General features: G+C 41.3%; 2 protein-coding genes across 2 annotated transcripts; one reads left to right on the forward strand and one right to left on the reverse strand.

Moving 5' to 3' along the window:
- Positions 1 to 531: 531 nt before the first annotated feature.
- mtpap (mitochondrial poly(A) polymerase) lies at positions 532 to 14,468 on the reverse strand. The gene is made up of 9 exons (XM_061064005.1): positions 14,265 to 14,468; positions 12,908 to 13,074; positions 12,564 to 12,788; positions 12,180 to 12,404; positions 9,464 to 9,675; positions 6,858 to 7,084; positions 4,939 to 5,031; positions 4,759 to 4,832; positions 532 to 1,512 (listed from the first exon to the last, which is right to left on the reverse strand). The coding sequence occupies exons 1-9, from the start codon at positions 14,449 to 14,451 to the stop codon at positions 1,183 to 1,185; spliced, it is 1,740 nt and encodes a 579-aa protein (XP_060919988.1). The 5' UTR covers positions 14,452 to 14,468; the 3' UTR covers positions 532 to 1,182.
- A 350-nt stretch (positions 14,469 to 14,818) lies between these two features.
- On the forward strand, positions 14,819 to 23,445 carry map3k8 (mitogen-activated protein kinase kinase kinase 8). The gene is made up of 8 exons (XM_061064006.1): positions 14,819 to 14,967; positions 15,572 to 15,949; positions 16,074 to 16,244; positions 18,260 to 18,521; positions 19,409 to 19,515; positions 20,825 to 20,977; positions 21,931 to 22,177; positions 22,270 to 23,445. Exons 1-8 carry the CDS (start codon positions 14,965 to 14,967, stop codon positions 22,392 to 22,394), a joined length of 1,446 nt encoding a protein of 481 aa, XP_060919989.1. The 5' UTR covers positions 14,819 to 14,964; the 3' UTR covers positions 22,395 to 23,445.
- Positions 23,446 to 25,082: the final 1,637 nt, after the last annotated feature.

Genomic DNA, 25,082 nt, shown 5'->3' on the forward strand with positions numbered 1-25,082 from the left:
TCTCTCTTTGCTTGATTCTCCCTCCTCCCTCTACCTGCTGCACACCTGTCCTCTCTCTCTTTGCTTGATTCTCCCTCCTCCCTCTACCTGCTGCACACCTGTCCTCTCTCTCTCTCTCTACCTGCTGCACACCTGTCCTCTCTCTCTCTCCCTCCACCTGCTGCACACCTGTCCTCTTTCTCTCTCTCTCTCCCTCCTCCCTCTACCTGCTGCACACCTGTCCTCTCTCTCTCTTCTCTTGATTCTCCCTCCTCCCTTTACCTGCTGCACACCTGTCCTCTCTCTCTCTTCTCTTGATTCTCTCTCCTCCCTCTACCTGCTGAACACCTGAGTGCAATCTCTTCATTTTCAATAAAACTCATTTGTGTGGCATCCTTGAATGTTTGGGTCTCCATTCTTTCTGAGCCTTTTTGGATTTAATTATTCTTGTGTTAAGGAGGCGGTAACACTTGTAACAAAGTCCTTTGATTGCTCTTGTATGATGTGACTCAACAGGAGTTACAAAAGAAAATAAGCTTACTGTAGACAAAAGAGGAATAATATATATGAGACTTTAATTTACTCTATGAAGTAGAAAAAGAAAAGAAAACAAATCCATTATGACCTAAAGGGATGAATAAAAGTATTTCTTTGACTATACTACAGAAAGACTTTTATTGAGCAGTAGTTTTTTTGAAGTGTCTGATTCCCTTTGCTTTCTTTTATCATTTTTGGGGGACATTTATTAACACATTGGTTGACATTAACCCATGATTACCTATCTGTATTGTTACACTTAAAAGAAAAACATCCAGTGATTCTGTTTGAGGTGAGAACAGATGTTGTTATTGATCGGTGTAAAGTTTAAAATCCATTTTCAATCAACTGTACCTGTAAATCTACTGTCTCTGGTCATACATGAGCATCTGGCAGGACTTGCATCACTTTCCATAGTATGGGCTTTAATCACAACAGAGTATGTAGGTTTACAGAACAGAATCAATAATCACTCCCTTATTCTAGGCCCCAAACATATGCACCTACAGGCCTCAGTTACACCCTCCAGTGTCCGTGTTTGGAACTACAGTTCACTGCAGAAGCTGCTTCTTACCTCCTCTGTGCAGCATCAGGCAATAAAAGCAGATGTCCAACACAGAATGTATTAAAGTGACATAGAGAGGATCAGACCGAGTCTTAGCTTGTCTATGGCTGATTGTCCTTCTTCAAGGACTCCAGCAAGCCTTTTATCCTCTCACTGGCCGGCTCTCGTCTCCTCTTCTTGCCACTTCTAACCGCTGCAATCTGGGAGGGCATGAGGAGGGTAGCGAGTCCCCAAGGTGTGGCAGTGTTTCCGGCTGTACGGACCCCTGGTGTCCTGGTCTCACTCTGTTGGAGCAGCCAGGAGCTCTCCTGACACAAAGCTATGAAGCGTTCTAGCTGCACGGCATTGACGTTCTTGCTGACGTTCAGAGAGGTTTCGAAAGGGTTCTGTATGTGCAGCGGGGCAACCTCCGGCTTGTTCTGCTCTTTGCCCTGCAGACAAGAAAAGGGAACAACGCTGACAGATGAAAACACATTCTTGAGGAACAGAAGCAGCCGTGAGGCCTGTATGTACAGTACATGGTCCATCTATCTTGTTGGTCATGGTTTTAGCACTTTGCAGCTGTGTTTGGGTCACTGACGGCTGACTGAAACCCTGCTCTGCGTGCCAGCAGATGGGAGAAGGATTGACTTTGACATGGCCTGGAAGGGTTATTGACTCGAGTGGCAAAACGTGAGAATAAATCATGAAGTGGAACAAAATAATGACAGGAAAGTGCCGAACTGGTATTAAAACCTGTTATGCATGCCGAACATATTATCAACGGAAGCATATATGATCTGTGCTTCTGTTTGGCACCCATGGCCTTCAAATGAACCACTAATATGTGGGTCACAGAGAAGTCAAGAACCTTCCAGGGTGCTTTGCATGCCGTGTCCTGCCTTAGGCCTGACAGTAAAGGGGCAGGAGTGATAAAATGATGGGGATGTGGGGGACAGAAGATGGCAACATAAAGCCATCAGTCAAAGGAAGGGAGTGAACCAGAGAATTGTTGCACGGTAAAGCAGATTTATGGCTGTTGCTCCTCTGGTGAAAGCCTATAGGTATGGGTCACGGCCAGCGTCTACCTGCAGGCTTCCTCCTCTGTGTCAAACCTGATATTAGTCTCATATATTAGCCTGCAGGGGCCTTCTTTCCCACAGGCATCAATTCATTATCCTCCGAGCTCCGGCCTGTGCCATCAGAGCGTGCACACCTACTTTATCAAGTTAATTTCCAGGGGTAAAAGGAACAGCTGATGAATAGGATGTTGTTAAATGTTGCAAATTTTAAAAGTAGCTTAATTGACTATCTTGTACTTATACAGAGGGCACATTAGCTCCCAAGTGTCCCTCTGATATAACCTTGGAGTCACAGTATGACTTGGAAACAGTTCTCAGCCCTTTGGTTTGAACTTGAACCACTTTGTATTCATAAAAACTCAAGAGTTGTACCTTAGAAGAGGGTTCATTTACCTGTAAAACAGCGGCAAAAATGACAGAGCTGATTATTTCTAATGTCAAGGGTTTCACTGACAAAATTAATAAATTAATTAGCAAATGAAACCGGATGAACGGCTAACAAAAACTTTAAATACATGTTTTTATTAGCCTCTCTCTTAATAACTACTTTCAGTTCTGGATTTCTATTATTATATTTGTGTGCTTATTTTTCCCACTTTGACTTCTGCGTTCTACATTTATTCGTCTTTATCTTTCCACACATTTTATTGACTTATTTAGACGAAGTGAGTCATCCTTACTTTTTCTGACTTGTTTTCTCATTCTTTTTCGAGATGTATATTTCTTATGGAAGTCCTACGACTTCATAGACAGTCGGTGTAAATAGAATAAATATGTGTTTGTTTACACTAAGCCTGATGGAGCTCTTAATTGGGATCCCAGCTCAAGGGCGCCATGCTCTGTGTGGCCGACATCAATCACACATGACAAGGACAGCTGTCGTGTGTGTGTGTGTGTGTGTGTGTGTGGGAAGACGCCTTGCACCGAGCCCTGCCTTTATTACCAACCCATTTCTCTGCTGGAGCTCAGCTCTGAAGCTGGGAGTGAAAAACTTGAAAGGATGCTGAACTGGGTTTCCTCTAGTGTTGATGCTCTTTCTGGAAAGATTTTTTTTTTTCTTTTTGTTCTAGTTTCTCAGTGATGCAACGGTTTAATTTCCAAATCAGATTAGAAGCCATCCAAGAAGCACGATGTCCTAAGGGATGGATGGATCATTTTGTCAGCAGAGTGTGACTGGAACTGGATTTTCAAGGCTTTTACTAACTGATAAAGATTTTGGAGAACTACAGAATCAAGTTTATGGCCAATATTCACTTTTTGGAAACATAAAACACTGTTCTCAGGATACACAATTTTTGCTGCTTTAAAGGAGCAATATGTAACTGTGACCTTTAAAATTGGGAGAGAGCTGTCTCCGCCCGCCCCCTCCACTTAATGTGCATGCAGTTGCAATGATGCAGACACTGATGCTTCAGTGTTTAACCAGCTCTGCATCAGTCTTGAAACCTTTCTGCATCAAACAAAATGCATCTCTAACATTTATCCTAGTGTTACCACGTTTCTGCTCGTGGAGCTTATTAGAAACATGCCGAGGCTTTTTAGGTCGGGTACAATCACTTCTATCTGAACCACTTCTCTTGCCCGCTTCCATCGCTGCAACACCTGTTGGTTTGCCGTTTGCTGGCAAACAGACAGGCGTCCACCGTGTGGGGGGGCCTTAAAACCGCCTTCCTTCTCTGCTCTAAACAATTACAAAACATTCAGGACCAGAATCCAAATAAAGGGGGACATACTGGCTGCTGCATTGTTGACAGAAAAGCCAGCACTTCAACATAGCATGTTTCCTAAATGTCTGATGACACAGTAAGGTCATTTAATCATTTAATTCTGTAGATATGTTATACCAGATTGCTCCTTCAAAGAATGGTTAGTGCTCCTGGTGGACAAACCAAAAAACGGATAACTATTTCAAAGTTATAATGTAAAAAAATCTCCTTTCTACATCTATTAAAAAAGTCTAACATCATTTTTCTTCATTAATATAATATAGATCCTGGCTCGTTGATGCTTCATCTTATAAGAGAGGATGATATTACAGTTTCAGATAGTGTCCAGCGTCAAGGCCCACAAGAAGAAGACTAAAGAAGTGGAGTATAACTGGCTTCATCTTACTTCTGGCCTCCTTCAATTAAATATTTGCCGTATTCTACAGAAGCTAAAAACTCTTATCGTCTTCAGTGTGCCGAGTTCATGCATGATGCATTTGAGATATGTTAGATAACATCAGTGTTTCCCCTACCATTATATTATGGGGGCGGCCAGGCGTGGGCAGCCAGGCGTGTTCCCCCCCCCCCCCCCAACGCTGTAAACCTAGGGGAAACACTGAACATATTCCTATGACGAAGGAGAAGTTGTTGACTTTTTGGTGGCATCCATTCACATGGTGGTGATCATATGAATTACAAGAAGGTCACAAGTGAAGTGACACTCGATATCCTCATCTAAGTGAAACTCATTGTAAAGTAAAAAGTTGCAGCAGATTCAGGTTATTAACATGCTTTTAAATTGATGCATTGTTACAACTAAAAGATGTCATAAACGTTCTCAACCATTCAAAAAACTTAGGTGAATTATTACAGCTTGGTTAATCATCTACAGGGTCATTATGATACATACCTTTCTGACATTTATGGACTTCTGGCTGAAGGAGAAGGTGGAGTAGAACTCGAAGAACTCGCACAGCAGTTTCTCTGAGACACAGCAAGTTAGAAAGTCGAGTTAGCCGCTGACAGAAAGAGCGATATCAATCAAACTGAATTGTAGCCCTGCAGCCCTGATTCCCGCTCTCTTGCTCACCCAGTGTCTCTGTGTTGCTCAGGGGCCGGATCTTGCTGAAGTCGCTGACAAACGTGCAGTCGTTCCCTTCAATCACGCTCTTGTCTTCGGGACCTTGTGGGAGGAAAAGCGGGGATACAAGGTAAATGAGTGGCGTAACAGGTCTATGATGGCCATAAACAACACACAGATGGATGGCGGCGGTACTTTCATGGAGAGGAAACAGACCAGACGGAAGGGGGAGAGGAGGACCAAGTGCATGTACATGTGTGTGTGTGGTCGGGGGGGGACATCATGTCTTTGCTTGGTTTAAGAGTCCAGCAATGCCCTTGTTAGCGGCCTTCCTTTACCCCGATGACGCTGGCTTGTGTCTGTGTGTTTTACTCCGCTGTCTAAATAGATGCCTGTGGTGGGTTAGCTCGTGTGTCCAGAGGAGGTGGGTCATCGACCTTCCCGGAGTGATGGGCCTTTTATTGTCCTGTAAGCACTCTGTGTGATAGAGTCTGCGCTAAACTCGGGCCGAGACGGGGGGTAGGTGGAGGGAACGGGGAAGGGGATGGGGTGGGGGTAGATTGCTTTTGGAAGGCAATTATCAGGAAGCCAAGGTGACAGAGAGAGAGAGAGAGAGAGAGAGAGAGAGATGGAGGAGCTGCAGTGGACTCGCAGGCAGACTGGTGGTTCACATTCAAGACAGATTTATCCTTGTTTATACGAAGGTGAGACATGCGCTGAAGTCAACAGAGCCTAAATGGATGCACTGAAATAGTTAAAAATAACAACAACTGCAGACACATTACCCCAACCCCCTTAGGTTGGTACCAAGGCCTACTGGCTTGTTCTGGCTTCACTTTGATTTATAGCTCATTCATACATTCATAGTCATGTTATTTAAATGTTTACATCAGGAGAGGAAATGAAAAAGGACTGAATAACATCATTTTTCAACACTAAATTTGGTTAGTTCTATCTTAGTCATTCAGAAAACATCAGATAACCCTTAAAAATAGAACTAATGTTACATGGAATCGGCTTCACAATTGTAAACACATTGACTAGAGGTTAAAAGGTTAACACTGCTTTGTTTAAAGTTCTCAGTCTTAGAGGAGCAATATTTCATTCTGACACCTGGTGTTTAAAACGGGTACTGCAGTCCAAATACAAATCATTAGAGAGAGCTGTCTCATGCTGCACCCTCCTCCTGAATCGAAGTGCACGCAGGTCGCCATGTCATGGACACTGTAGCTTCAGTGTTTAGCCAGCTCTGCATCGGTCTTGAAACTTTTTCTGGGTTGTAACCTCTCTTCATTTTTCAAAAACATCTCCAATATTTACCCTAGTTTTACCGCGTTTCTGCTCGTGGAGCTTATTAGAAAAATGTTGAGGCTTTTTAGGTCGGTTAGAATCAGTTCTATCTGAACCAGTTTGCTTGCCTGCTTCCATCACTGAAATACCTGTTGGTTTGCAGAGGGGCGTCCAAAATGACAGTGCGTGGGTTCCTTAAAACTGCCCAGCCTCCTTGGTCAAAACCAAAACAAACCATTCAGGACCAAATCTAAAGTAGATATCTCCCATATTGCTATTTTATTATCTTGACTTCTCTTTGTCTGAGGTTTAAATAGGGTGAATATCTAAGTTTGTGACACCTCACACTTCAACCAAATGTCATCTTTCACTATTTACTGACATTTTATGGACCCCAAGAGTTATTGTTATTGTGGCTCTACACGGTTTCATTCACAGAAAACTAGTGAAACATTGTTAAGCATAAAGTTACTTTTGAAGCCAAAAGACGTTGTGATTGGCTGTCAGGTCAGTGAGCTCCTTTTTTTAAATTGATACATTTGAAACTCTTATGTAACATACATTTACTTACAAAACTGTATTATATTAGAAAAATGATCAATAGGTGAAAGGGGAGAGAAAGGTATGGGTGGTGGTACCTGCTAGGGCCCTGAGGTGGTCCAGGGTGGGGATGATTGGAGGGCTCCTCTTCTGCAGGAAGAACAGCACCATAAATGTGAGGGAGAAGTTGGTGATCCAGGCTCCAGGGATGCTGCTGGTGATGGCGTGAGTTCGGGCCCAGCAGCGCACAGTGAACACCAGGCAGCGAACCCGAGGGTCCAGCTCCCCGTACAGGTAGAGCAGCTCTGTGCTCTTGATCGCCACCCTGTGGAGAACATGCAATATTACTTGTCTACTGCGCTGCAGGTTTTTAAGGGAATTTTTGGAGGCTCAACATTAAGTATAAGCAGAACACAAAGACACGATGTATGCACTTCTGAACTTAATCTATTATCTAGAAAAAACTGGAAAGAAAACCAGTTCCCTGCTCAATGAGGAAACGGTTACTCTTACCGGGAAAAACCCCACTTAGCAGCCAGTCCGTTGTAAAAACTATCTTTGAAATGTTGTGGTGGCTGCTGTCCCCACAGTCTTCAAAGAAATGACTCATGACTTTCCTTTTGAAAAAAAAGTGTTAACTTAGTTCTCCCTGCACACACTTGCTTTGGTGCTGATTTCTATCACTCATTATTCATCATACTTCCCTTCTTGCTTCCATACTCACGTTTCTTAACACTTCTGCCTGCTCTCACTCGTCTTTTATACTCATGTCCTTATGAAAATGCACACGACCTATCTGTAATATCTTTGTCTTCCTTGGTGCATATTAAGATCTCTTAATGCTTATCTTAATGCACAAACCTCCTCTGGTGCTTGATTCATGTTATATTTCAACCAAAGCACAGCACAGATGTTTCATTTAGACCACATGTGACTGTTTGAAAAGGTGGAAAAGGGTTAGAATATGTTCTCTTTAAATATGTAATCATGTTTGAATATTACATTTTAATTGTTCTGTAGATTGAGTGAATACACCACAATGTTGTTTTGTTCTGATTGTATCTCTTAAAGGCATCAGTATAGACCTCTAGATACACATCCAGGAATGATTGGCTGATTCCTGCCCTTAAGTTATTTAGCATTATGACTCAACCATTGACAATCCTTTTCCTCGCATTTTTGGGGGAGGGAGTTATCTTGAAATCCGACGACATGGGCTCAAGTTAATTTTTAATGATCAGAAAACCAAATGAGGTTGTTTTTTTTCTCTTGTTCGTTTCCATTCCCCAGGTCAAACGAAATGTGAAACTGAATTGGGAGTCATTAAAAAGGTGTCATCATATATTATTTAGGGATTTTTATGGATCACACGTGTTCTCACAAAGAAGTTGAAAATGACTTCCTTAGTTGTAGTTTCTTCACCACATTTCAAGTATGTTAGACCAGGGGATTGGAAATGAACCCAAGAATCATTGAGAATTCACTTGAGCCCACGTAGTGCACTTTGCTCTCACACCAAATCTGTTTTTAGGTTCTGATCATCGTAACAAGTTTGCAGGCTGACAATCATTTCATCTTTAGACTTCTTAAATTCGAAATGTTTTGTGTAAAAAAACGCCTTGTTAGGAACTGACACTATCTCCTGAAATGATGATCTATATACACGTTTTGTTTGGATTTGACACAAGGTGTAAAAGGGTTTTACTTTGACTTGCTCCTTGGAATTTTGATGAGCAGAGAATTTTTCTTTTAAATCGTTTAGTCCCCTTACAGGAATTCAAAGGCCCAGTTCATGCAACTGAGAAATGACATGTCATCCATTGAGCTGGATTACGTATTGACCTCTTGTGTGTTAAGTCTGACTTGACTGTGTGATGTGGGTTTTGTTTGAACTATAACTGGTGTGCAAACTTTGCCGAGTCTTCCTCAGAAAAGAGATGTCCATCTCAAGGGGATTCCTAGTTCAATCAAAGTTTAATAAAAAATATGAAAGATAAGTTTCTGTTGCACTGTGGGATTTATTCTTTACCTGTCTTGCTGAACGGCTGTTATCCAACATGGTGCCTTAGAAACTGTTAGAAACTTTAAAGCAATAAAAAAATAGAATTAAAGATAGCCTATTTGGATAAACTCTTCAGTGAGTGAGGGAAATAAAATGGTGTGCCTTGAAATTGAAAGGTCAGTGAAACTCAACACCCATTGATACCACCACTAGAGAGCAGCCTTCAGCGTGTCACACAGAGCTGTTATGAGTTTTCTTTTACACACACATCAGAGGTAGAAAAGTGCTGCGCTTCAGAGATCTCTCAGCACGATTGGAGAAAAGTCCCCCTTACATCCAGCCGCAAGAGGCAGCTCAACTCTTATTTCCTTCGAAACCTGCTGTGTGGTTTTCTGTACGTTAGCAGGTGTGTGCGTGCTGGAGTTATACCATCGATGTGGGGACGAAAGAGAAGAAGTGAAACACAAACAACACTCCCCTTTTTTGGCCCTCCTGTTCAGTTTCACATTAGCAGGCAACTGAACTATCACCACACTTCCTGCCAGTCAGGTTTCTGTTTGGGGCTTTTGCAATGCCAGTGTGGCCAGAACAACATTCAGAACAAGTCAGTTTCTGTGAAGCAAGAGGCTCCATGACCAACTGGAACTGACATTTCCACTACATGAAACTGACCCATGCTGTTAATGTCCGCAGGGTGAATACCTGTTGTTGGCTGTGAGGTCACACTGAAAACCAGAGGGCTGGTGGGAGAAGCGGACCAGGGGACATCTTGCATTGAGAATCTTCTGCACCCCAACACATCCAGGTCCAAATCGGTCAACGCACTCCCCGATAACGGACAAAATGCTCTTAGTCACATCCCGTTCGGAGTTCTCACTCTTCATCTGATACTCCATGAACAGACCGGCTTTTGGCTGCAACACAGAGAGTTTAGAGATGTCACATGATCCTAAATGTATGGTATCAAACATACCAAAGTACATCAGAATTAGTGTATTGTGACAATAAAGTTCTCATGATAGAGCAAAAAAGCATTGCAAGTAGCACTGATCATATCATATGACGAATGAGAAAAAACATCAATTTACGACTTTTTCTAAATTAAATTTATTACTGTGTAACAAAGCGGCACAAACTACCCTAGTGGGACTTTACTGTCTTTTGTTATACATAACATCGGGGTTGTTAACCTTTGCCACTCCGTGAACAGCTCCAAAGTGGTACAAAGCCGACCACATGCACATGATTCATCTTCAGTTACTCTGCACATCAGAAATGTCAGAAATGTCAGCAGTTCAAGATGACGTTAAATGTCTTATTTTTACCTACCAGCAATCAGAAACCAATCGATGTTCAGTTTGCTTGTAATGCATGAAATGTGACTACAATCCTTCAGATGACTGACTTTATGTCACACGTCTACAACGTTTCTGTTCCCCTATTTATAAAGTCTTTATCAGCAGTATTGTTCGATATGTATTCCTGTGGCATCTTTATTGGACCATTAAAACCGTGTTTACGATCATTATCTGTTTCGATATAATCTATGGTTTCTCTACAGGTAGAGTTTTCGATTTAGAAAATGTCTTATATCTGCCTCAATTTTATTTGAATGTGTGAAGTGAATGCCATCACACTAAAATAAAGTGGACGGTTACCATGGTTGCACACGTTCCTTTAAGCAGAATATTATGAAAATGACACTCTGCTCATCTAGTTCATGTCACCTTAACAACATACAGTCATGGAGGGATGTCAGCTAACTGATTGGATGCAATTCATAAACCAACATAATGTTTCTTTAACTAAAAAAGAGTCAAAGAACTGTGGCATCTCTAAAAACCTGCTTCTAACTTTTTTGTCTTCAGTTTCACCCTGCAGTGCTCTGCACCCACTGTGGCCAGTATCAGCAGCTGGTATCTGTTCAGTGGCTTGCAACAGTAGAGATGTGTTTTATTTTGTCTGAATTCCAATCAGTATTTACAAGTGCCTTAAACCTTGAGGCAGATGGCCTTTTGCAAGACATGATGTACATTAACTGTTCAATTAAGCAACTAAGTGAACTGATGAGATAATAATAATAATAATAATAATAATAACTTTATTTATAAAGCGCTTTAAATCAAAGTGCTGTACAAAGCAATACAGTTAAAATACAGGAAAAAACATACAGAGAAATCATGACTCATACTCAACAGTAAACAGATGGGTCTTTAACTTTGCTTTAAAAACCTCAACAGAACAAGCCTGCCTGATGTCCAGAGGTTAAACTCTTCCAAAGTGTCGGTGCACGGAAAGAAAAAGCCCGCTCACCAACTGTCTTCTTTTTGACCTTTGGGACACTCAGAAGACCCCGTCCCCTGAGAACGCAGGGCTCGGGCAGGCACATAGGGGTTCACCAGGTCGGTACGATACAATGGTGCGCTGCCATTTAATATTTTAAAAGTTAGCAGCAGCACCTTAAAGTCTGCTCTGGCATGAACAGGGAGCCAATGAAGAGAGGCCAACACCGGGGTAATGTGTTCATATCTGCCGGCTCCGGTTAGAACACGAGCTGCAGCATTCTGAACCATCTGCAGACGTCGCAGACTTTTCTTTGGCAGACCTGACAGAAGGACATTACAATAATCTAGCCTAGATGACACAAAGGCATGGATGAGGACCTCAGCCTCCTTAAACGACAAGATTGATCTGATCTTGGAGATGTTTCTCAGGCGGAAAAAAGCAACTCTGGTCACCTCCTTTATGTGTAATTCAAACGATAGTGTCTGATCGAAAAGCACACCACGATTCTTAACTCGGTCTCTGCGATTGATTACACAATCATCGAGAGACAAAGTCATGGGATCAAAAAGATGACCCAGTTTCGCTGGTCCGATAAACATCATTTCTGTCTTAGCAGAATTAAGCAACAAGAAATGTTTTGATAACCAGCTCTTAACAGCTGCAAGACAGGCCTCAAGTTTAGCTGTATCGTACTTACTTCCTACACCTAATGGCATGTACAGCTGCAAATCGTCAGCATAACAATGAAAAGCAATCCCAAAAGAACGCAATAGCTGACCCAGATACTGTATGAGATCACAACTGCTGCTCCTATATTTTTTATTTCAATATGGAAATGTATATATCATTTTTAGACACGTCTACTGCTGCTACTGTGTACAGTATATTTGTATATAACTTGTGTTTTTATTTAACTTTTTATATCTGTGTGCTGTTCTATCTTTTGGTGCGAATGGTAGAATCTGAATTTCCCTGAGGGAACCTTCCCAAGAGATTAATAAAGTAACTATCTATCTATCTGATAATGTTCTGTCTGGCAGTATTAAGAAAATCTTCTTCTTAGCTGGTAAATTTGTTTTTTTGGTTTTATTCAGACTACTAGTAATAGACACCTTAAAACCCCCTTTATTACCATTTTTGCTTTTCTCCCACTGATGCCATCAAGGTCCAGGATCATGTCCAGGTCGCAGCCCAGCTTTCCATAGCCATTCACGGATGAGCCAAACGGCTTGATGGTACATTCTGGGAAATAAGTAGCAGCAATGTCCTTGAGTAGAGAGCACACAAGGAAACGCAGTCTGATGTTCTCCTCTGTTAGCTGATAAGCTTCTGTCAGGGCGGTCACCTGTTGGTCTATCTGAGGGGAAATGAAGAGACAGGTTAACACACTTGTTGAGGCATACATTTGCATTACACTTTAGGACATCTACTGAAATAGATTTGTCTTTACTGTTGAATCCAAGTCACCTAATTAGTCCTTCAATTTAAACTTAATACCGAGCAGCAAACCACTTACACTTTCCTCTCTGGACAGTCTCTCGATCAGCGTGTTGATGGGAACAGTGGTTTGTGGTTGGCACAGCTGTCTGTTTGCTGAGTCAGCTGAGCCTATGTTCCTCAGTGACACAAGTCTCGATTTAAAAGGCACCATGCATTCATGGCTGAAACTGGGAAAGGCTGTATCCTCTAGCAATGAGGAAACACTTTCGTGGTTGGTGTACTCAACGACAGCATACATTCCCTGTATAAAAACATCAAAACACACAGTTTAAAATCAACCTGAATCCTTTAATAACTGACAAGTCTGTTTCATGTACATCTTAAAACATGTAGGGAAATAAAGCATGTTCTTTCACTTACATAGCTTTCATAAAAGAAGTATTTCTGGATATCTCCATATTTGGATAAATACTTGACAAACTTTTTCTCATTGGTTTTGGACAGGCAGCTGATAAGAACAGATCTCTCTGCCTGTTCTTGCCTCTTCGCCTGCACAGCATACAAAGATTGAGCTCCATCCTTTACAACTGGCAACAACAATAAAAGGAGATATTAGGGATGCATCGGTATCGTACGATATCGGCCCTGTTGACAGACATCAGCAAACAATGTGGCATGATGATTATTTGTTACTTAATACTGACATCTAGTACACCTAACTACTGATTCAGATTAGAGGTTTTTTGTTGGGCAGATGACGTCACCTGATGAACAAACTCTGACTTGTTTTCATTGTCAAACATTAGAAAAAAGTTGGCATCGTGAGAGTGTTACAGAAAAAGAAGTGATGAAATGAAAGATGAAAGTCATGAAATAGGAATCGGCTAAGTAGTCATTACAAACGTCAGTATCGGCCCTAATTTGCCAATCGGTGCATCTCTAAAAATAAATATATATATATTGATATTTTATCAAGAACATAATTCTATATTGTTAAAGGCAAGACTTGCGTTATTAGCACGCTGCTGTTGTTAAACTCATTTTGTAGGAGAGCAGTTTGAAAAGTGTGGCCCAAAAGTCAAAACTTCTTACAAACACTTACATTTTGACAATAAGACAAACTTTTCGGGGGGAGGCTACAATTGACTAACAAGACTCAAACTCGTCACGTTGGCTGCCTTATGAACTCTATAACTCAGCATGCATGTTTCCCACAGCGGCGTACAATAATCTAATTCAGGGATGGGCAACTTTGGTCACAGCAAGGGCCACATGCATTTAATTCTCACTGCCAGAGGGCCAAATTGTAGTATACAAAAACGATTACAGTCATTTATGTCTCAAACGTAAGTCAACATATACCAGTGATCAAATATTATTATGGACATATTTCTGGTTTTCATGATTTCATGGCAGATTTTTGTCATGTTTTTCTTCATGTTTCCAATTAATTGATATGTAAAATTGACCCGAGGGCCACGTTGAGGGTTGATGGGGGCCGCATGTGGCCCCCGGGCCGCCAGTTGCCCACCCCTGCTCTAATTGTATGTTGAATAATTACTTATGTACTTAATTTATTTATCTTCTCAGTGAACGTACAAAAAGCCGAATTTCACCGAACGCCCCATATTTATTACCTTTCAAATTCTCTATGTAAAAAGTGTTGAGATAGAGTTTAATATCAAGTGTTTCTGAAAATATAAAGATTTTATAATGAAGTTTGGACTGACGCTTACTGTAGGCGAGACATGTATCATAGCTAGCTTATTATACGAACCAGATTCTTCTTTACAAAGTGCTTCACCTTGCGCAACAACAGCGTTGGTCCCAACATTTCTTTTAAGGAGTGTGTCGACCTTCTTTAAGCACTTCACCAGGCTGCCCCTTCCCGTCATATGTAACCTGCACACTGCAATGGAGGACGCCATTGCTGCTCCGAAAGAAACTGTAAGGCGCATGCGCATAGCCGTGTCTACGGCAGACGAGGTATACCAAACTAGACAAATTGTTATTATTAATGTACAAGCGACGGAGGGGAAAAACTGTTTACTTGAAGTTATTTTCCTAAGTGGGTTTTACATTCAAGCTTTACTAAAATTGGTCTCTTGAATCAGGTTATATCCAAGAACTTCAATAAACATTTATTCAGAGATGATTTCACATGAAGCAACATTCCCCACAGGAAAACACCGGAAAGCACCCGATGATTCTGTGGAAGGTGATGCTCTGGTTTTCAACAATTAAGCCATTTGAACTTTGTTTTTCATCTGAGAAAGCAGGAGAAAGGGAAAACGAAACTTACATAGAGTAAAGCGCAGGCACCTGACGTTAAAGCACACTCCTCCCACACGCACTTCCTCTGTTTACTTCCTTCTATACTCAGCAGACCTGAAACTCCGGCAGTCAGTCGGTGTCGGACTCCGCCAGAGACGCACAATGAAGAGACGACAGTCATGTTAAGCTTCTGATTCAACTATATGGTAAGTACAGGCTACAGCATGTTTTCTTACTTACAACATAACATGTGACGGTCGGATCTGCTAATCATTTGCAGAAATTGTTTGTTTGATTGTTTGCAACTTTTATTCCATCTCCCGAAATATCACTGAAATATAGGCTGTTATTTCAAGAGGCATCTTTTTTGATTTTGTCGTTTTTGAAATGTGATAAAATAATCTTGAATCTGTAGTTTATTGGTTTGGTAGGCTTGGAAAACCCCAGTCTCAAAGTCAAATTTGACACACACGGTGTCCATGCATTTCCTATCTGAGGTACCTATTGCAATGGCTACTAATGAGCTTTTCTTACTAACTAACTGATGATCAGCAGTGGTGTTTTCTAGAGGTCAAGTAAGGTCTGAGCTTCCCTTGGGGGGGGGCTTCCCAGCTTTACTGTGAAACTCCCTTCATTTGCTTGGAAAATATTCTGTTAGCCCCTCCCAGTCAGCTGAAACAACGTTTCATGCTTCTGAGAATTGTCACTCTGTAACCTGAACTCCAGATGAGCTGATCACTGACTGAATCTCTTAACTCTGATTTAAGTGGAGAAATGCTCATTAACTGACCGCTTCATGTTTCTTTTTAGAGCAAACAGCAGAAGTCACGCTTCAAGATGGATTACAAATATGATAATGGAGTAGAACTGCTTTTGGCTCATATGAACCTTGAGGATATCATCAACGCTGCTGAGAGACTGTATAAGCTTGAAGAAGTAGAGGAAGAGGAGGACGGGGGCTTGTCGTTTGAAGAGGAAGGTCTCTCCCAGGAGGAGATGGATGAGAATGAGGAGGTGGGGGACTCAGGGGGCTCTAGTGGTCAGCAGAAGGCCTTTGGGGTTGATGGAGTAAGTGGTGTTCGCTACGGGACAGTAGCAGACCTCTTGTCCTTTGTCAACCTGCTCTCCAACATGCAGACTGCAGCCCTGCAGAATGTGCCTGAGGAGATGGGAGTCCTGCTGAACAAGGTGAGAAGCATCTCAAAAGTAATAACTGAATGTTTGTGAGCATGAAAATGAGTCTTTGTGATCTATTCAGTTTACAAAAGCAAGACACATCTTCCCTTTTTTTCTAACTGACCTTTGTTTGCAGAAGGACATGGCTGTGAAAAAAGGCCGCTACCGGATAAACATGGACGTGCTCCTCTTTCCATGGAAATTGACCTACAAGAATTACGGCTGTGGCCTCGTGCCCAAGGGCTCATTTGGGAAAGTCCACTTGGCTCAAGACACAAGCACCAGAAAAAGAATGGCATGCAAACTGGTGAGTCCTGCTCAGCAAAGACCGGAATACTGAAGCAGCCTGTGCTGAGTTCTGGAAAGTCAAGCTGTATAGATGCCAAGTGTTTCACCTGGCAAGAACTATTTGTTCTCACAGCGACTTTTCCTGTTTGCTCAGTGTGCGTTAAGAGTCAACATGGCATTTTGTACGTTTGACTTTTGAGTAAAAGAGGAACAGGGCTCTTCAAAAGAAGAACCCTTGTTTTTTTTTGTGACAGCCTTACAGAAAGGGCCAAGATAAATGCAAGAATGGAAATGAAATTGGCCCACGTGTGTTTACCATTTCTCACATAGGGGGGGAGTAACTTCCTACCTCTTCTGAGGTTTTCATCAAATTGCAATGTTGACATAGTGTTCTGTACACACTGTTAACAATACACCAAGAGGGCTTACTGGAACTAGCTCATGTGCTTGTTATCTTTTTTTTAGATTTCCTGCATATCAGAGTCTCGTCATTAAACCTTCATTCAACACATGGTCCATCAAGGAAACATTATTTAAGAATTAGTTTGGGGATATATTCCTCTTTGTTCCCTTGCTTGCAGTTAAAAAAAAAGATACCATTTTTCTCTGGCAAGTTTAATTTAGACTAAAGACTGAAAGCAGGAGCAACAGCCAGAGCAGCACCCCACTCAATACACAGAGGGTAGTGTTTGCCTTTCTGTTTGAGAACACATCAAACAAAAATGTAAACGAAGTTCATGGGATAGGTGAAAAAACAATCAGAAGTCCGTGGCACACTGACATTTTTTTTTACTATATTTTTATTGTGCACGAACAACGCGTTTCACCTGTAGCTTCTTCAGGTTCAGCACAATCACAGGGCAGACATTACACATTACATTGGGTTTAATGCAAGTGGTCACATGACCAATCATCACAGTAAACAGCCACAAATGGAAACCTTAATGTGCAAACACAATATATCAAGGTGCACACAGTGTGAGGAAAATCATTTTTCATAGTGCATCAACAATTGCACATACACATTCAAAGCATATTCACATAAAATATGTTTACAAGAGGAACAAGACAACTACCTGTTTAAATCTAGTGGTCAGTGTATTTTCCTATGTCTAACTGAAAATGCAAGTATAGTTGAGGTCAATACTGTACCTGTCCCTCTCCGTCTTAACAGGAAGGGGGGAGTGAGAAGGGTCCTTCCTAGTGCCTTAACTCTCCCTATGAGTCCTCATTCCCTGAGAAAGGAGACAGGATATAATAATTAGCCACACAAACAACAGCTCAGGTCCTGTGCTTCATTGAGTCCATGTGGTTCAATTGTGTTCAGTTCGTAAATCCAAAATGCCTCCCTTCTTAAAAGTTGGTTAATCAAATTGCCCCCTCCAGGTTTAGGCCTCACTCTTTCAATGCCAATGAATTGGAGGGTGGTAGCAGACCCATGGTTTTTCTCCTTATAGTGCCTAGCAATGGCATAATCCATGTTACCATTTCTGATGGCAGCCTTTCTGATTCTTAGCTTTAAGTTTCACTTGCTTTGGCCTACATACATCAGTGCCTTGGGATTGCAAGTAGTACTTCATAGGATAGGTGTTGAGGTGCTAGTAACTGGGACTTATGTACCTTCCCACATAGCCAGGCCGAGGCCAGCCAGGTTCAGGGGCTGCAGGCCGAGTGGTTGCGGACTTAAGCTCACATCCTTTATTTGGTTGCAGAAATGTTGTGAAAACGACATGGAGGCGACTTGATCAGTAAGGAGTGGTGGGCTAGAAATGTTTGTCTTGCTGACAGCCCAAACTTATTTATTAAAAATTGAGTCTCAAAGGTAAAACTTGAGACTTAAGTACCGTAGGCTTACAAAGGAATTTGGTGTGTAGATAAATTGGTGGGAAAGAGACATGGCTCATCAATGATTAATACCGTACAGACAAGTCTGATAGTCAAAATTCCAAGAATTGTGCAGCCTAGGATATACAAAAAAAAACCTAGAATTAAGATAAAAATGATTTTATTTACATCTCATCATCATTTTAACAGATCTCTATGGAGAACTTCAAAGCAGCGGAGGTGGAGTTCCAGGCACGGTTCCACCATGAGAACATAGCTGAACTATACGGCGCTCTGTTCTGGGATCAGAGCGTCCACCTGTTCATGGAGGCCGGAGAGGGCGGCTCGGTCTTGGAGAAGCTGGACAGCTGTGGGCCAATGAGAGAGTTTGAGATCATCTGGGTGGCCAAGCAAGTCCTGCGGGGGCTGGAGTACCTGCACTCGAACAAAGTCATCCACCACGACATCAAACGTAAGGGCAAAATGGTGCAAGGCTTTCCACTCACAGAGGGATTTTGAGGGTTGTGCTGCATTTCAGAAAGATAACACAAATGTGTCAGTAAGTTGTGAAATGTCACTTTTAACTCTATTTACGTCAGAGTCAAGCCACAGGGAGATGCAGCTCTTGATGAGCGAGTCAAGTGCCAAGTAGGAAAAATGTGAATCAGTCTAAGATAACCACAACCAGACAGACCACAGAAATCTGACACTGAGATTCTTACAAACACACACTTAGAGATATAGTGTTCAAATTTAGCCTGGTCACACTGACACACAATCTGGCAGCTAATTACTTAAATGACAAGAAATGCTAGTTAGAGGAGGCATGGCTCAGCTGAGGTTAGATAGGTGGTAGTTTTGCGGTGGTTGGACCACAGTAGCGCTGCTAGGATCAAAGCTTTTTCCCAGAGCCATGTGTCAGCCTCATGGCCTTAAGGCTGTTTGGTGTCTGGAAATTCCAGCCTTCATCTTCTCATACTCTTTCTGGGTAAATAAGAGGGTCCTGAGAGGCAAGTCTCCGACGACAATGGCCGGTCTTGCCCTGTGTCACGTCGCTGTGGCTTAAGTGTTTCCTGCCTGTGATCAAAATATGTAATTAAACCTTGGTGGGTTTTTAAGAGCAATGATGAGACCTTCCACAAAAGGCTTGCCCTCAAATTATCTTTCAAATGCGTTGGCTAAAAGCATGAGACATGCTGGAATCTTACAAGGCTCCAGTGCTCTTTTCCCATTTGCTTGTTAGCTCAGTATTCCTAAATGTTACAAATGTTTACCTTGAATGCCAACCTGCTCTGCAAGCACGGTGCCTCTGCAGGAAGTGTGAATCATAAAAGTCATTTCTCTGTTTGTTTTTTTTAGCCAGTAACATCGTCCTGATGTCAGACAAGGCAGTGTTGGTCGACTTTGGTCTGGCAGTGCAGATGACAGAGGATATATACATTCCCCGAGACCTGAGAGGAACAGAGGTAAGAAAAAAAAAGCTTTAGTATTACTTATGCAGAACTAGTATCACCTGGGGACCTTATGTGACTCAGACATGAACTGGGCTTTTCTTGTTTCCTGCTCATTTGCACTAGAAAAGCCACGTCTGGGTTTTACAGGCTGATGTTTTACGATTTACTGACGTGATGCCAAAGCTAACATTTGCTTCATAAGTTTACAATAACGACAATTAATACCGCATAATAACATAAAAATGGTTGTGATATGTCATTTTGTTCTACCTGAACATTCTCTCTACGAGTGTATTGAAATTAGTCTCCGGAACATGCAATTCATACAAAAGTTTATGACGGCCTGCTTCTATACTTAGTGATAAGGGGACATATAAAACACAGACAAAACAACTTTGAAAAAAAGGAACAACCCCAGAGCTGCAAGATATGGATTTAGAGAGAAGAACTAATGTTATCAAAGGACTTTCTCAGTTTTTCAAAATAAAGTGCTTTAGTGGTGGAAGTTTAGCTTTACATTGAGAATAATAAATTTACAACAAGGTCTGTTTGCAAATGTAGATTACAGGCTGAAAATATAAGGCTAAAATGCATGTGAAAATCCAACATATCTTCTGTTTTTGTTTGGGCTAATCAATAGAGGAGTTGATAGTGGGTGTGCTTTAACAGAAGACGGCAGCACTCTTAATGACTCATGACTGAGGCTAGATTTCCTTATGACCTGGAACACTTAAGACTTGTCAGCACTTGTCTGTGTCATTTCCAAAACGATTATAGGAAGTCAATGATTGGCAAGAATTACTGCAGAGCAGTCAGTGCACTCATTGACCTGATGCTAATAACATCCTGATGTTGTGGTCTTAGTGCAGATGTAATCAGCAGTTTTGGGATTAATTCAGAAGATTTCTCACAAGGCTTTTCTCTCATGATGTATCCGTCTAGCTTTCCCATGTACTGGCTTTTGTTTGTTTGTCAGTGTGTTAGTAGTCCTTGTACTTGCACCCTGGGCCTCTCATGGCTTTACTTGTGGAAATTCCCACGGCAGACATCAAGCAGTAATAATAAGAGATATAGAGCTAGCCTAACACTGGGCTGCTCAGGCTTATATTTACATGGGAAAGTAGGCTGGAATTTCCAGCAGAGAGGGATGTTACTTTGTTTACTTTTCACACTCAAAGTGAACTGCCCTAGTGCCCTTAGCTTGACCGTGATACACACGGTTTTAAGTTTGTCGTAAACCCATTAAAGCGGAACTACTTCACACGTTTTCCAACAGCTGCACCATTTTGTTGAATTCTTGTTATGTCTTTCTTTCATATAGATGCATATGAGTCCAGAGCTGGTTCTGTGTCGAGGACACAACACCAAGACGGACATCTACAGCCTGGGCACCACCATCATTCACATGCAGACTGGGAGCCCTCCGTGGGTCAGGAGATACCCACGCACCGCATACCCATCTTACCTCTACATTGTAAGCGTTTTGCATCTTTTATGAAACATGGTTGTTGATTGGTCTGTTTGTTAAGAACCTTGATCCAGAATTAAATAACTCTTAATATTACACAACACATTTCCCTTAAATTCAAAGTCATCAAAGGATGAAGCTCGTTGACCTATGCTCATTTTTCATCTAGCCTTGCCATTTTTGATAATTGATGTTTTTAGTATAATGTCTAAACTAGTGTTGAATTTGATTGCATTGGAAGTTGCTGGAAAAAATGGTTGTTACAAAAGGGGGAATCCCTGAATTTAAGTAGCTAACAGATGTGTATTTTATCCTGAAGGGGAACCAGGGAGAGACTTGTTGCGGATGTTGATTTTGCTTTTACACAAATCTAATAGTGCCCAAAAGTAGGTCACAGTGGTAACTGTGGCTAGAGTATAAAATTCTGTACAACTTTGGTTTACAACTTACAATTAAAGCTATTATACCAGACTTGCATTCAGCCAGAGTATTTTGTTTTCCATGACATTGCTCCGGTCTTCCACGGTCTAGATTATCACAAGATAAAAAAGGCTTAATGTGGCTGGTAACTGTGTGTGATCTATTGCCCGTGTAGTCAGACACTACTTCTGTTTTTCAAAAGTTTCCATGACATTGGTTCTTTGCTTTGTTTCTGGTTTTTTAAATGACTCTAAGCTGTCATGACTTAGACCATTACTCACTTCCTCTTCAAACTGCTGTCATGGGGAAGTAAAGTGCCCCTCTTTTACAGGCTGAGCTATGCTACTTTTGCGTGTTTCCTCTTGCTACACCAAACTTGTATTGTTAGCCACAAATCACAATGACACTCAAAGAAGAAAACTGGGTCACAGCTGCAAGATGACTTCTACCAGGCCTGTTGTTTTTCATTATTTGGAGGCTGTTACTCTCTGCCTTTTTCTCTCGTGCTAATGTGCTTTTCCTTTTTTCTATCCTCACAGATCCACAAGCAGGCCCCACCTTTGGAGGACATACCAGAAGACTGCAGCCTGGCAATCCGCTCCTTCCTGGAGCGAGCCCTGGAGAGGAACCCTACCCTGCGTAGCTCGGCCTCTGAACTTTTAAAGCATGAGGCCATCAACCCACCAAGGGAAGATCAACCACGCTGCTGGAGCCTGGACTCTGCTCTGGAGGAGGCAAACCACACCATGCTACGTCAACAGAGCCAGCACCCTGACACCACACAGGGTAAGGACTGAAGTGTTTAGGACAGTTTTGTTCAGGTACTCAATGAGAAACACTTATGACATTTATGACATGCTCTCTTCTTTTTTTTGCAGAATCTTCTCTGTACTCTGAAGACTCCGGTCACATGAAAAGGAAGGGCTCCTTGTACATTGATCTTGGTGCCTTGTCTGGTTACTGTAAACTCGTGACAGGGCCCCCCACCTCAGAATATGGCTAACACCGGACTGCAGCTCAATATTTGTGAAGCTGTACATTTTTTCATTTAAGTATGGCCGACACTCCACTTCTGGATGACCGGTAGAATTTTTCAGAAGGATGACCAGCTGCAGGCAACATGGCTCATCAATGGACTGAAATGTGTTTACAGGACACAAGAGACTTAAAAGGAAAGGTACTAGCTCAGTCTTGTTGCTGGAAATAGACAACGCTGCAGGACAGTGGTTGAAAGAGATGCATTGTGTATCAATATGTGTTTACTGTTAGCTATTGGTTATATGTACATGCTATAATGTAGAGTGGTAGTTAATACAGTAATTAAATGTGCTTTTTATCTCACAGATCAATGGCTTATATATATGTTAAGCATTAAAATAGTTAAGCTATCTTTTGAAGTATGGGTGCACTCTGCTAACATGTATAATTTGTAGTTCTTAGGGACTTCCTCTTGTTCATTCCTATGGAATTTCAATAGTATTGTGATGCTGTGCAAATGCAGCTTATATGGAGTGCTTGTGAAATCTGATTTCTGTTTTGTACATCCTGTGAGATGAGGCCTGCTGTGCTGGTTTGAGCCTAATTGATGCAGTATTTATGAGATACTTATTTTAAAAGGGGAAAAAATTAACCTTTCACTGATTAGGACAACCAATATAGAAAATATCTGAAATGCAATCCAATTGTTGCCCCCATGACTCTTCAAAGACACTGTGAATTAGCTAAATTGATACATTTTGAGTATGTTTCTGCACCTTCCTGCCTGCATGTGCTGCAGACAGTGCTAAGAGTGTTGTAAACTGTGGTGATGACAACCTTGGAAACTATGTGATAACACCAATTCAAAATCAACCTAAGCATTTGTTGTCTTCATAATCAGTTCATAGAGACCACACATGTTCACGGATACCAAAACAGGCCATAAGTTCAAATTGACTTTTTAATTCAAATGACTTTTGTGTTACTTGTGTTTTCTTCAGTACCAAAAGTTGCAAATGCCAAAGTCTGAAAGTGTGTCAGTTATTATGAATAAATGCAATAAAATGAAAATCCCATCCTGTTTGTGATACTTTGAGAATGTCCAATCGTCACACATATGATACACGTATCTTTTACAAAGACGGTCATGGCTTTCCTTGCACAACTTCTAGCTTTAAAAGCTGTGTACACAGATTTGGTATTTGATAATGAAATGACAGTCCTGACCACTTATGAGTGTTATTGGAAAGAACAGAATGAGTTTTGTCACTTCGTAAAGGGGACACAGTTCTGCGGTTGAGAGTGGGTAGGGACATTAAAGTTTCCCTTTTCATATGGCTCGGTCCCCTTTCTACAATTAAAGTCAAAAAAAGAAATATGACCCGGCAGCATCAGTGTTTACTGCGCCCACATAGACTATCTTCTCTCACCATCTACTATGCTGATATAAGCCCACTAACACACTCACTACATGTTTAGACAAGCTTCTTTCAGACAAGTGGAGCATTTGCTTTCCATCATGGACCCCAGATTGGGAATGAGTGTTCTTATTTAACATAAATGAGTTTATTTGGTAAACATTACCTGTACCGTATAACTTTGTGTTAGTTCAATGATTTTCTTTGGATTCTTCTTCTGGAGTTTTAGTTACATTTTCAGAACAGATATTTGACTTTTATGAGAGGTGAACAAGTAGAATCTGAAAACTTCACTGCTGCACTTCGTTTTTATGTCAGCCATCCATAGTATTTTATTTGTGTTTTTAGTTGCATCGGGACAATGTATTTACCCACGTGAAGAAAAAATAGAAAAACCTAGAATGCTGTGGTTAAATACAGTCGACCTATTCTGCGATATGTCAATAGTAAAGAGGTACATAATGGTAAAATCCCCAAACTAATGTTTAATACAAATCTTATTAGTAATCATTTTTTCTAGATTGCCACACTGAAAGCTAGATCAAACAGGTGAGAAATTAGTAGCGGAGGTATTTTCCTTCCTACTGTTAACTGTTACTCAATCATGGTGCATATCTATCACTAGATTTGCATCAGGGAAACACAAGCGTTTTTCGGTAATCTGTTACACAGGCGTATGCTTCCTCTTTCCAAAAGCATCACATGTGAGTGGGTGTGAAGCTCTGCAGTAGAGGGGCTTGCCTCAGAGTTAAATATGAAAGTAGATCCTTTTTTCTGTCATTTTTCATGGGAAGCCAATAAGTTTAGTTTTTCTGTATTTGAATCCGGGAAAGTGTATGAAAAAACATAAGTCTCAGAAGAGAAAAGATGCTTTGTACGGATTTAGCTGACTAGCTAGTTATTATCGGTTGTCCCTGGGCAGATGATGGCAACAGCAAAATACAGATCAACCAGTCATGCACGCACACAAACACACATTTTATGAGAGAAGAACACAGTTTAAAACATTATGTACACGGTTCTTTGAGTTGTAGAAAAGTTGACGAAATGACAAATTAATGCTGACAAGACTGGTTCCTTAAAATAAATTTTCTGACTTAGTGTGAGTGGAAGTGAAAGTTTCAGATGAATACAAAAGACAAATACTGCCACCTAGTGGTCATAGTAGATGCAGCTCTATTGAACATATTGTTCAGAGAAGAAATCAACATTACAGTAATATCCTTTATGTTGATTAACAGATATAAAGAGGAACATTTGAATAAAACAAAGCCTGATTTATGGATTTAACAAGG

This window comes from Labrus mixtus, chromosome 19 (genome assembly GCF_963584025.1).
Source record: "Labrus mixtus chromosome 19, fLabMix1.1, whole genome shotgun sequence".
Lineage (NCBI taxonomy): Eukaryota > Metazoa > Chordata > Actinopteri > Labriformes > Labridae > Labrus > Labrus mixtus.